Source organism: Tupaia chinensis, unplaced genomic scaffold (genome assembly GCF_000334495.1).
Source record: "Tupaia chinensis unplaced genomic scaffold, TupChi_1.0 Scaffold145652_1, whole genome shotgun sequence".
NCBI lineage: Eukaryota > Metazoa > Chordata > Mammalia > Scandentia > Tupaiidae > Tupaia > Tupaia belangeri.
The window spans coordinates 18277-31226 of NW_006205509.1; the positions used below are offsets into that span (position 1 = coordinate 18277).

At 41.9% G+C, this 12950-nt stretch overlaps 1 protein-coding gene across 1 annotated transcript in view; it reads right to left on the reverse strand.

Annotated features, from left to right (window-relative positions):
- LOC102471851 (sodium channel protein type 8 subunit alpha) overlaps positions 1–12950 on the reverse strand; it is an 80434-nt gene that overhangs the window by 15436 nt on the left and 52048 nt on the right. Inside the window, 1 exon segment of the mRNA XM_027768137.1 lies at positions 1193–1366. Coding sequence (XP_027623938.1) covers positions 1193–1366 — 174 coding nt within the window.

Consider the following 12950-nt stretch of genomic DNA (forward strand, 5'->3'; position numbering starts at 1 on the left):
TTCCCTTTAGATAATAACAGCTACTTGTAAAAAGTCTACTGTGGGCTAGATCCTATCCAAAGAGTAGTAAGTAGAGGTTTCAGAAACTCGGGAGTATTACATGTGACTTGGACTCATTGAGATTTCTGTTTCAGTCTATTCTGATTCTCTTTCTTAGATCTCCTGTACATGAAAAAAAAACAAAAACCTTATGTCCTTTCAGTTGCCAGTCCTTAAGTATTTTCTCAATAGGGAGGGATAAACTTAAGCTAGTTTTAAGTCAGGAAAACAGTGAGCTTTGTTAAATTGGGATACCCTCAAGGTAACTCATTTCTCAAGGGACTTATCAGATCATCACTTGTGCCTATGTTTATGGGCAGCTATTCTGAAGATATCACTAAGTCTTCTTTCAGAGTCACTTTAGTAATTTAAACATGAACTTCTTCAAAAACACTAATAAAATAAAAATCTTTCTTAGCTAATGATATGGAAAATAGAGATAATATTTGACAAGTCATTTCAAAAAATGTTATATCCTGGGACCAGCAGTTAGCATAATGGCTATCTCGCTCGACTCCCAGGTAGTCGACCACAGTTTGAGTCCTGGACCCGGTGGCTTAAAACTCACGCCAGGGGTGTGTGTGTGCATGCCCAAGATCCTGAGAGGAGAATGGAGGAGATGGGATTGTGGCGTGGGCCATCCCCCCTGGGGGGTGATTTCTCGCTATCTCTCTGTCTCTCTCTGTCTTTCTGGCGAGTGCATGAGCCCTATAGCAAAAACCTCTTTAAAAAACAGTTATATCCTCATTTTCTGGAACGGGTCACTATGATAGAAGAAATGAGGAAAGTCATCTTTGAACAAGGAGAAATTCTTATTTCAGGGAGATGTCCAGATAAAAAAAAAGTTTACTAGCAAACTCAACATAGATCTCAGAATGACCCTTGCTTGGGAGTCCTTCTTCATCTTTTAGATTAAGCATTATTTTCCAAGGAACATCCTACAATTAGGTATTTAGGTATATAGAACATTAGGTACTAGGTATTTAGAATATTTTCAAGACTTTAGTAGCTAAGCCAAGTAAATAGCCAAATTAAATTGGGCATAGAATACAGCTAAGGAATTAAAAAAATATCATCAAATAGCTTATACAAAACCCTTTCTAGTAGCTGCAAGATAGGAAATGTTAAAAGAAATTGGAGAAATATGGAATACCAATCGGAAAGATCGCAGCACCGAGAGCCCCTCCACATCTGCTAGACTCAGTTCCATTAAACTGAGGGAGACAATAAATCCATCAAAAATGTTCCAGCCTTCTTGGAAATAATAGTAGGGATCCATGGCTATGAGTTTCAGAAACATTTCTGCTGTGAAAATTCCCGTGAAAACCTAGAATTGGGGAGATGGGGATAAAAAAGTATTAGAATATCTTTATCATTATCTTTGAATACAACATGTACAGAAGCCTCAAAAGCCAGGCTTAGTTAAATTCTGCATCTGAGACATCGACGCCCAGATATATATGAGCACCTTACAAGATGCAGGAAAACATTTTCCTCTTCAATGACGTCCCTAGCCCCAATGTTCCCATGTTTGTGGTAAAAATCACTCACTCGATCCACACTGTTCGAGAGTGTAGTTTAGGGGACCAGCAGTTAGTGTAATGGCTATGTCGCTGGACTCCCACGTAGTCAACCGCGGTTCGCGTCCTGGACCCGGTGGCTTAAAACTCATGCCAGGCGCGTGTGTGTGCGTGTCCAAGATCCCAAGAGGAGAACAGAGGAGAAGGGATTGTGGCATGGCCATCCCCCCTGGGGGGGTGATTTCTCGCTTTCTATCTCTCTGTCTTTCTGCTGAGCGCATGTGCCCTATAGCAAAAACCTCTCCAAAAAAAAAAAAAGAAAAGAAAAAGAAAAAAAAGAAAGAGTGCAGTCTAAGCAATGTCAATATCACACAAGGTGACTCCTTTTAAAACGTCAGCCATCATTTGAATATGTATGCTAGGTAAGTTTGCTTAAAAAGAAAAAGAAAATCATGTATTGTGTTATAACTAGAAAAGAAAAATACAGTATTAGTCCTGATTTGATAGTATATATCTTAACAAACCTAGATATACACTGCAGTTTCTTATCTGAAATAACAGTAGCAGCAGAGTATTGCCAGGGATGGCTCCACGACACAATGACTAAGCTCTATGCATAGGGAGCTGGATCCCACATGGCCAACTGTAGTTCAAGTCCCGGTCTCGGCATCTTGAAAAACGTGCCAGCACATATTCATGTGTGCCCGAACTCTGGATGCAATAAAGAAATAGAGGAAAAAGGATTGTGGTGTGACCACACTCCATCAGGGATACTTTCTCTCCCTCTGTAAGTGTATGCACACTCTGGCAATTAAGAAAAAAGAGTATTACTAAAAGTGTGCAAAATATCGGATAAATACCTTCATCTCACTACTTGTATACAATTATCATTATTACGTATTCCCTTTCTGTTTTCTTCCCAAATACACATTTGCTTTCACAGAGCTATAAAACCTGGGCCTGATTTTTTTCTTGGGTCTTATTTTTCACTTATTATGACTCTTGTCATAATACACAACATGATACACGATTTTCCTAACTTGTGAAATTCTTTATATATAAAATCCCTTTTTAATAAAATTTTATTTATTCGTTCATTTATTTTAATTTGACCAGAGAGAGAGAGGAAGTGAGAAAGCAAGCCACCAGGTCTGGGACTTGAACCATGGTTGGCCATGTGGGAATGTCCAGCATCTTAACCACCATGCCACCTGCTGGTCCCCCTGCCTGTATAAAATTCTTTTTCTTTTTTCTTTTTTTTTGGAGAGGTTTTTCACTATAGGGCGCGTGCACTCGCCAGACAGACAGAGAGAGACAGAGAGACAGACAGCGAGAAATCACCCCCCGGGGGGATGGTCACGCCACAATCCCTTCTCCTCCATTCTCCTCTCGGGATCTTGGGCATGCATGCACACGTGCCCGGCGTGAGTTTTAAGCCACCGTGTCCGGGGTGTGAACCGCGGTCGACTACGTGGGAGTCCAGCGACATAGCCATTACGCTAACTGCTGGTTCCCCCTGTAGATAAATTCTGTAGATAAATATATTCTCAAAATTTTTCTTACTGTTAAAGAGATTTTAATGCTTTCTTGATTTTTTTCCATATGATAATCGATGATATATAATCGGAGTTTTAAATTTGTAGGGTATTGAGGGCAAAAATGGCCTCTTCCTGTGAAACCTGCCTCCTGCTTTTCTGCCTGACAGAGCACTTTTTGTTTCTCAATAAAAGTCTTAATTAGGTGATGTGAGGTACGAAAGGCAAACTCCACCAACGTCAGTTTTGAGGAGACTGATACCTCCTTCCAGGCTAACCACACAACAATACACCCTTATTGAATACTATGTTTTTAGAGGAGTGAACTTTTTATGCAATAGATTTAAAACTGTCATAAAAATTAGTATTTATAACTACTAAATAGTTACCAAATAGTAGTTATATTGAAGAGTTAAAAGAAACTTAATATTTAGTCTGAAGAAAAAATTAAAAATATAAAAGATGCTAAGATTATAGATGCTGTTTAGGAATACACTGAATCGAGGTACGGCAATACGGAAACAAAGGCACCTGATGGAAATTTAGGAAAACACTAAATTGAGGTACGGCAATACGGAAACAAAGGCACCTGATGGAAATACATAACAATGGAGGAGTGGGACTGGTTCCATGACCTGGTGGTTAAGAGAGTCAGATTCCACATGGTCCATGGCGCAGTTCATATCTTGGACCCAGTAGCTTGAAAAATGAGATGTGATGGGGCTGGTAGGTGGTGTGGCAGTTGGGGCTCTGGACTCTCACATGGCAGACAATGGTTCAGGTCCCAGATCTGGTGGTTTGCTTTCTTACTTTCCCTCTCTCCCTCTGCCTCTCTCTGTTTGAGTTAAAAAATAATGATGATAAATGAAATGGAATTAAAAAAATAATTTTAAAAAATAAAGAAAAGAAAAACATGATGGGCAAATGTGCATGCATGCCCAAAGCCCTGAAAAGGTGGAGAAATGGAGAGGGGATTGTGGCATGATCATGCCCCATGGGGAGTGCTTCCACCCTCCCTCCCTCCCCCTTTTTTTTTTTTTTAATAGATAAATGGCTATAAGTGTTTGGTGTCTATCTTTCCAAACTGTAGATGTGGTATTCTAAAATTAAAAAAAAAATTCCCAAAAGAGATTCATTCAGTTAAGCAAACTCAGAGTTCATAGTGTGAGTTAAGCATCCTCAGACAGAACATCCCTGAGTGAGATCAGAGGAAGTTAGGGACAGCTCATCGCATCCTGTCGTACGTGTTACTCCTAGCATAAACTGGTCATAGGTTTCTCCACACAGAAGTGCCAGCCTACTTAATGTACACTAAGTAGAGACTCGGTTTGCTATCCCATTGGCCCCTGGTGAACACGCAGCTGACTGGCACTGGAGTATCTATACCATGAGAAATCTGGTTTGTAAGGGGGAGTCACCGATAACATGGTTATGTGGTGTTGCCTGTCACTGGGATGGATGGCCTGAGAGTCTGATAGGAATTTGTCTGTGACAGAGGTCAGCCACCATCAGTCTGTGTGTCAAGATATATTTGTAACCATGTGTTGTGTGAAGGAATTACTTCTTAAAAAAAACTGAGAGGGGGATTCAAGGTTACCCCCCTGCTGCCACCACTCTTCTTTGCACTGTGATATGCTTCTCGAGAAAAAAGAATTATAAGCAGTGTTTCAGTAATTGCATATAAATGTCATGTAGTATTTATGTTCTCATGTAGCAATTCTCAGAGTGTAGTTGATCCCTAAGGCCCTTTCAGGGAGCATAAGGTCCTCCTTTTTCCAACAACGTATCTGTGTGAGACCAGCTTTTCTTCTAATACTTAAACCAAAACAATGTATCACAACAGAGTGAATGCAGAAGCAAACATGCTGCCTGACAGAGCACTTTTTGTTTCTCAATAAAAGTCTTAATTAGGTGATGTGAGGTACGAAAGGCAAACTCCACCAACGTCAGTTTTGAGGAGACTGATACCTCCTTCTAGGCTAACCACACAACAATACACCCTTATTGAATACTATGTTTTTAGAGGAGTGAACTTTTTATGCAATAGATTTAAAACTGTCATAAAAATTAGTATTTATAACTACTAAATAGTTACCAAATAGTAGTTATATTGAAGAGTTAAAAGAAACTTAATATTTAGTCTGAAGAAAAAATTAAAAATATAAAAGATGCTAAGATTATAGATGCTGTTTAGGAATACACTGAATCGAGGTACGGCAATACGGAAACAAAGGCACCTGATGGAAATACATAACAATGGAGGAGTGGGACTGGTTCCATGACCTGGTGGTTAAGAGAGTCAGATTCCACATGGTCCATGGCGCAGTTCATATCTTGGACCCAGTAGCTTGAAAAATGAGATGTGATGGGGCTGGTAGGTGGTGTGGCAGTTGGGGCTCTGGACTCTCACATGGCAGACAATGGTTCAGGTCCCAGATCTGGTGGTTTGCTTTCTTACTTTCCCTCTCTCCCTCTGCCTCTCTCTGTTTGAGTTAAAAAATAATGATGATAAATGAAATGGAATTAAAAAAATAATTTTAAAAAATAAAGAAAAGAAAAACATGATGGGCAAATGTGCATGCATGCCCAAAGCCCTGAAAAGGTGGAGAAATGGAGAGGGGATTGTGGCATGATCATGCCCCATGGGGAGTGCTTCCACCCTCCCTCCCTCCCCTTTTTTTTTTTTTTTAATAGATAAATGGCTATAAGTGTTTGGTGTCTATCTTTCCAAACTGTAGATGTGGTATTCTAAAATTAAAAAAAAAATTCCCAAAAGAGATTCATTCAGTTAAGCAAACTCAGAGTTCATAGTGTGAGTTAAGCATCCTCAGACAGAACATCCCTGAGTGAGATCAGAGGAAGTTAGGGACAGCTCATCGCATCCTGTCGTACGTGTTACTCCTAGCATAAACTGGTCATAGGTTTCTCCACACAGAAGTGCCAGCCTACTTAATGTACACTAAGTAGAGACTCGGTTTGCTATCCCATTGGCCCCTGGTGAACACGCAGCTGACTGGCACTGGAGTATCTATACCATGAGAAATCTGGTTTGTAAGGGGGAGTCACCGATAACATGGTTATGTGGTGTTGCCTGTCACTGGGATGGATGGCCTGAGAGTCTGATAGGAATTTGTCTGTGACAGAGGTCAGCCACCATCAGTCTGTGTGTCAAGATATATTTGTAACCATGTGTTGTGTGAAGGAATTACTTCTTAAAAAAAACTGAGAGGGGGATTCAAGGTTACCCCCCTGCTGCCACCACTCTTCTTTGCACTGTGATATGCTTCTCGAGAAAAAAGAATTATAAGCAGTGTTTCAGTAATTGCATATAAATGTCATGTAGTATTTATGTTCTCATGTAGCAATTCTCAGAGTGTAGTTGATCCCTAAGGCCCTTTCAGGGAGCATAAGGTCCTCCTTTTTCCAACAACGTATCTGTGTGAGACCAGCTTTTCTTCTAATACTTAAACCAAAACAATGTATCACAACAGAGTGAATGCAGAAGCAAACATGAGACCATACCTATCTTTCATTAAGCCAGACATGAAGAGTTGTGTAAAAATGTCAATGCCATTTTCTATTTTTTTCTTTGAAAATATAATTTTCCTCTATAAAACTAATATATAATGGGGATGCTACTGTGATCTTTAAATAAATATGTGAATATTTAATTTTTGGTTTAAATTTCAAATATGGTAAAGTAGACACAGCCACTATAAATAAGAAGTCTCTCTCTCTTTCTTTCTTTCTTTTCTTTTTTTCTGTTTTTTTTTTTTTTTTTTTTTGCTATAGAGAGCATGTGCTTGCCAGGGAGACAGAGAAAGACAGAAGAAAAAAAAAAAAAAAATCACACCCCAGGGGAGATAGTCACACCGCAATCCTTTCTCTTCCATTCTCCTCTTGAGATTTTTTGGGTATGCATGCACACGTGCCCACTCTGAGTTTTAAGCTGCCGGGTCTGGGACTCGAACCATTGTTGACTACATAGGAGTCCACTGATGTAACCATTATGCCATCTGCTAATCCCAAAGCTCTCTATTTTTTAAAAAATGTTTCATTTGTTGTGATTTTCAAGCTGCCAGATACATGACTAACCGCAGTCGGCCATGTGGGAATCCAGTGCCTTAACCACCACACCACCTGCTAGCCCAGAGCTCTCTATTTTTAAGAATGTAAAGGGAAATTAAATAATGATTGTGAAACACTTTTATTTTTAACATTTTTTAAAAAACTTGTTAGAGGGTATATGTGCTCACCAGAGAGAGACAAAGGGAGGAATGGTCATACCACAATCCCTTCTCCTCCATCTCTCCTTCCTTTTGGGATTTTGGACATGCATGAACATGTGCCTGGTGTGCTTCTCAATCCACTGGGTCCAACAATCAAATCATGCGTCAACCATGTGGGATCCAGTCGCCTTAACCACCAGCCCATGGTACTAGGCCAAGAACCACTGTTTTAATAGAATATTCCAAATGCACACTCAACGTGTCTTTCTAGTTTGGATAAGACCTCAGGCAAGACAAGCCTGAACCTGTAATGCCAAATCGTCAAGTGGGGCCTACCATGTCCCCATATGCTAAGATTAGAGTATTTCTTTTTTTCCTTTTAAAGAATTATTTTATTTATTCATCTATTTTATTTTCATTTGACCAGAGAGAGAGAGAGGGGAAGTGAGAAAGCAAGCTGCCAGGTCTGGGACTTGAATCATGGTCAGCCATATGGAAGTGTCCAGCGCCTTAACCACCATGCCACCTGCTGGTCCCCTAATTTCAATTAGGGGTCACTCAGGCTTGAAAAGGGTCAGGGAGAAGTGGCAAACCTCCTTCTGACATAATTGCACCTGTAGACAAAGTTTAGGCCCAAGTGGGAGTGGCTTGGAGTTGGCATGCTCCTCTCTAGCCTCAGAGGGGACTAAATACCTACTGCTCTATAGTAGATCCTTCCCCAAAGTTAATACAATTCAGTGGGAGGGAAAGCTCTATTATGTGTACTATATGGAGACACAAACAAAACAAATCAACAAGAACACTTAACCATGAAATTAATGGCTCTGGGCTGGCAGGTGACATGGCGATTGAGATGCTGGACTCCCACATGGCCAACTGCGGTTTGAGTCATGGACCTGGCAGCTTGCTTTCTCACTTTTCCTCTCTATCTCTTCTGTTCTCTCTGGTCAAGTTAAAAAATAATAATAATAAATCAAAGAAAAGAAATAATTACGTAAGAAAAAACAAAGGGAAAGAATGGCTCCTCAGGAACTCAGTCACTAGGAGGTAGGATGACATCCTGGTTTGCCTGAGACATCCCTGGTTTTCACAGTGAAAGTCCTTCGGCCTTTGTCTGCAGTTAGGATGGTCAACTCGGGGTGTCTGTACAGGACTGTTCCAATTTTAAAACGAAAAATTACAAGTCCCAGGAGCCACCCATACCCCAGACCTGCACAAGTTGGAACAATTACCCAACCAGGAGGAGACAGGCACAAACACTCACAGACCACGTGGTAAGTATTTAAAAGAAGGTATGAATGGGGCTAAGGGGACACAGATAGAAAAATAAAAAGAAAAATCTCAAAAGAATTCCTTTGCCTGAAAATAGTGAAGCAATAGTTAAGAAATGATAATATTCATGTGTATTTGGTGAAGGAAGAAAGCAACTTTCCTCCTGTTTTGTTTAAAATCTCAGAAATTAAACTTACATGTCAGGTTAAGCCCTTTCCCCTTTTCCACACCCCTTCCTCTGAATGATCTGGGCCTAAAGCTCTTAGGTGGGCATCCCCATGGAGGGAGGCCTGGTGCCAAGTGTTAGAACCCAAGTTGGCAGTAAGGCACCTATGCAGGAGTGTGACATGGTCTTTAGACCTTGATGGGGCTGGTGTGGGCTGTTAGAATGTATGCGGAAGCCAAGGAAGGGGGTCTCAACGTGGGGGGGCAATCCAGTGGAGGCTGTCAGAGGTGGGATAGGGAGAGTTTGGGTAGGATGGCCACTCTGCACAGGTGCTGAGGACCAAGCAGGATAGAAGGGCTGTTCACATTGTAGGGCTGAGGAACCTAGGAGAGAAATTAGAGCTTACACAGGTGAAGATGGCATTCCCAGGAGAAAAACGCCCGGCCTGGAGTGCAGATTCTGAGTGGGCTGCAGATGGACTCCCTGAATGTGGGATGTCAGTCTGAGTGGGCTGAGGGGGGCCCCTCCCAGTGTGGTATCTCCGGGAGGGAGGTGAGAGTTCGGCAGGCTGAGGAGGATGTGGCCTGGCTAGGGAGTTAGCACTGAGCAGAGCAAGGAGAGCTTTCACATGGAAGGACAGCATCGGGGTGTGTGTTGGTTGCGGAGGTCAGTGCTCACGCACAGGTGACAGCCTTAGCAAGGTAGGGAGGGGCTGGTTGGTGTGGGGTGTCAGAATCCAAGCAGGGAGAAGAGAGCTTCCATGCTGGAGGAAAGCCTGGTGTGTTGAGGGTGTTCATGCAGGGAAAGGGTCACTGTGAGGCATCGGAGTCCAAGTGAGGTAGGGGAAACAGATGTGAGGGGCATCTGGTGTGGAGTGTCGGCTGGACAAGTGTGAGGAGGTACCCGCAGAGAATACGTCATTGCAGATGCTGGAGGGAGGGAGGACATGCACGTGTTGAGAGGTTACAGTCTCAACAGGGTGAGGAGGTGATCCACATTTTAAGAGGCCACAGTGGTGTTTAGGTACATCAAAGATAGTGGCACCCAGACTTCCTTTTGCTGGTGAAGGAGCTACAAATACAGATAGGGTGAATCACCTGAAGCAAGATTAGAATGGAAGTGACAGCATCAGCCTGCAGGCTGCAATGTACACAGCTTGCTGGATATGAACAGCTGGTCCTGCACCAAGAGGGCTGATGGGCACTCCGGCAGTAAGTGCCTAACTAGATCCCGGATCTTGATATCTAAATACCTTTTTCCATGAAAAGGATCAAGACTTTTTAAGAAATAGCTGATTCCAGGCCTGGGATAGGAAAAATACAAAATTAGCCTGGAATATCTTGGGGCACCGGAGATCAAGGAAATGATGAGGGCATGTCACAAGGAGACAGAAGTCAGCTTGAAGGAGCTCCTCCCACTGGTCAAATCAGGAACAGTTTCAATTCAGACTAAATCATAGTAATGGATTATAGTTCAATGAATAAAATTGAGAACCATGAGTCCATACTGATGTAACTAAGGGAATAAATGGAAAGTTGAATAAACAGGAAAGTAGTGTATTCCTCACAAAAACTAATTATAATAGGACAAGAGTAATGTTACAGGGAGATGCTCGGCAGATGCCTCCTGTTAACAAGTGAGCAGTGAACATCACCAGTAATGGGAACGATGGAAACTGCATGCCACGTGGTGGGTAACAATGACAAGTCAGCCTTGCTGTGTGACTCCTATCCAGAGGCATAACCTGAGTCTAATCAATGAGGAAATTGGACAAATCCAAACTGAGCTAATTCCACAAAATAACTGAAGTGTTATGGTCATGAAAGTCAAGGAGAACCTGAGAAGTTCTCCCAGGCTGAAGAAGATACAAGATGAGACACATAAATGTGATGGGTAACTGGGAACGACATCCTTTCATTACAAAGGACATGAAAGAATCCAGCCCCAGTGGCACAGGCAGTAGACTACTGATCTGAAGCACTGGAAGCCAGGAGGCAGCTATCGGCTTGGGTCCTGAGGCAACCCCAAACATGCAGGACATGCATGTACCCAAGATCCCGATTAGCTGAAAGGCTGGGGGAAGGAGACTGTGGTGTGATGAGATCCTGCTGAGAGCCCTGTTTCTCTCTTTCACTGTCAGGTATGTGCTCTCTCGTGAAAGAAACTAAAAGAATCATTACATCAATATTCTAAATAATGTAAAGGCTGTATAAGTCAGAGAGCCTTCCCTGGACTTTGATTTCCTCTGTAAAATGTGAGGGTTAGATTGAATTATCTCTAAGGTTCCTCTTATTATTAACAGTTTCTCTTCTGGAAAAGGCAGAAGTGGCAAGGTTATTCAATTTGCAGAAGACTAGTCCCATCTTCCCTTAAAAACATCTCTCTTAGGGTTGGCAGGTGGTATAGTGGGTTGGGGCGCTGGACTCCCATATGGCCGACCATAGTCCGAGCCCCTAACCTGGCAGTTTGTTGTCTCTCTCTCGCTTTCTCTGGTCAAACTGAAGAATAATATAATAAATAAAATTAAATAAATAAAAAATAAACAGATCAAAAGAAAAAACTTTAAAAAAAAATCTGTCACCATGTCTTTGTATAAACAAAACTGAACTCAATGTCTATGCTGTGGGAAAAGCCTTACATTCTAACCACAAAAAGTCAAACTCTATATCTCAAAGCTAGTCAGTTTTACTTTTTTCCTATCCATTTATTCTCAGGTTCAAAGGCTCTATCCAAATATTCAAACATTTGAAAATCTACTGAATCCCACTAGTACAGTTCCTAAGATTCATAGGGTACTTTTAACTATTCCAGAAACTTCTGTACAGGTTCTCATTTTTTTCTCCCAATCACTGATGACATGGTCTTACTGACATTTTATAGATGCAAAACATATCTGGACAGACATCAGTGGTCTAGAACCAGTCCTGCAGTGTAGCAATTAAGTGCTGTGCATGGGGAGCTGGATTCCATTTGACTGACTGCAGTTTGAGTCTCGGCCTGGTGGCTTGAGAAATACACTGGATGCATGCATGTGTGTGCCCAAAATCCAGGTGGGATGGAGAAACGGAGGAAAAAGGATTATAATGTGGCCATGCTCCATTGGAGGGTGCTTCCCCCACCCCACACCTCTCTCTCTGATGAGTGCATGTGCCCTCTGGCAATTAAAAATAAAAAGAGAAACAGAACTCTACAAGGAAAACACTTCCACCAATGTCAACGACAAAAAAATACCAAGTTGTATTTCTCATTAATTAACTCTAGTTAGTAAAACAAAGCTCTGTATCTATATGATACTGTTAACTGGCCTTCAACTCTGCTAGATGGCCAAGGCCCTGTGTCTGCCAGTCACACAGCACATCAACCACAGGCACCTTTCAGAGTCATTCAGCAGATTTCTTGGAGAGCCTCGGAAATGCTCCATTGTGAGACTACCAGTATTTCACTGGGCTGAACAAGGATGTACCTTACTGCAGTAAACTTTCAATATGTCACTAACCCACAGACGTGGAGACCAGAAAGACCACAGAATCATCTTGGATGTGTACTATAGAACACAATCGGCTATAAGGCCTAACCAGATAAAAGATCCTTTTGCTATGTGTTTTTGGAATGAGAACGAAGAATACTATAATGGTTTAACAGCATATCAGGATTGGGACTAGCAGGTGGCATGGTTGTTAAGGGTGGACACTCCCACATGGCCGACCACGTTCAAGTCCTGGATCTGGTGGCTTGCTTTCTCACTTTCCCTTTCTCTCTCTCTCTCTCTCTCTGTCTCTGGTCAAATTAAAATAAGTGAATGAATAAATAAAATTAAACTCTGTGTGTATGTGTGTGTATGTGTGTGTGTGTGTGTGTGTGAGAGAGAGAGAGAGAGAGAGAGAGAGACAGGAAAGGGCGGAGGGAGAGAGAAAGAGAACAGAGAGTATGTATATGCAAGAAATACTTAACTCAAATTAAGTTGTAGCAGCTACCAATAGATCTGAACATGTCTGTGGTGTAACTCCTAAGAACAATGAAGCCCAGATGACCTAGAGGATTCTTTCTAGCTAATTCTTTACTGTCATTCAAAATCCAACCAATCCCGGGAACCAGCAGTTAGCGTAATGGCTATGTCGCTGGACTCCCACGTAGTCGACCGTGTTCATGTCCCGGACCCGGTGGCTTAAAACTCACGCCGGGCGCATGT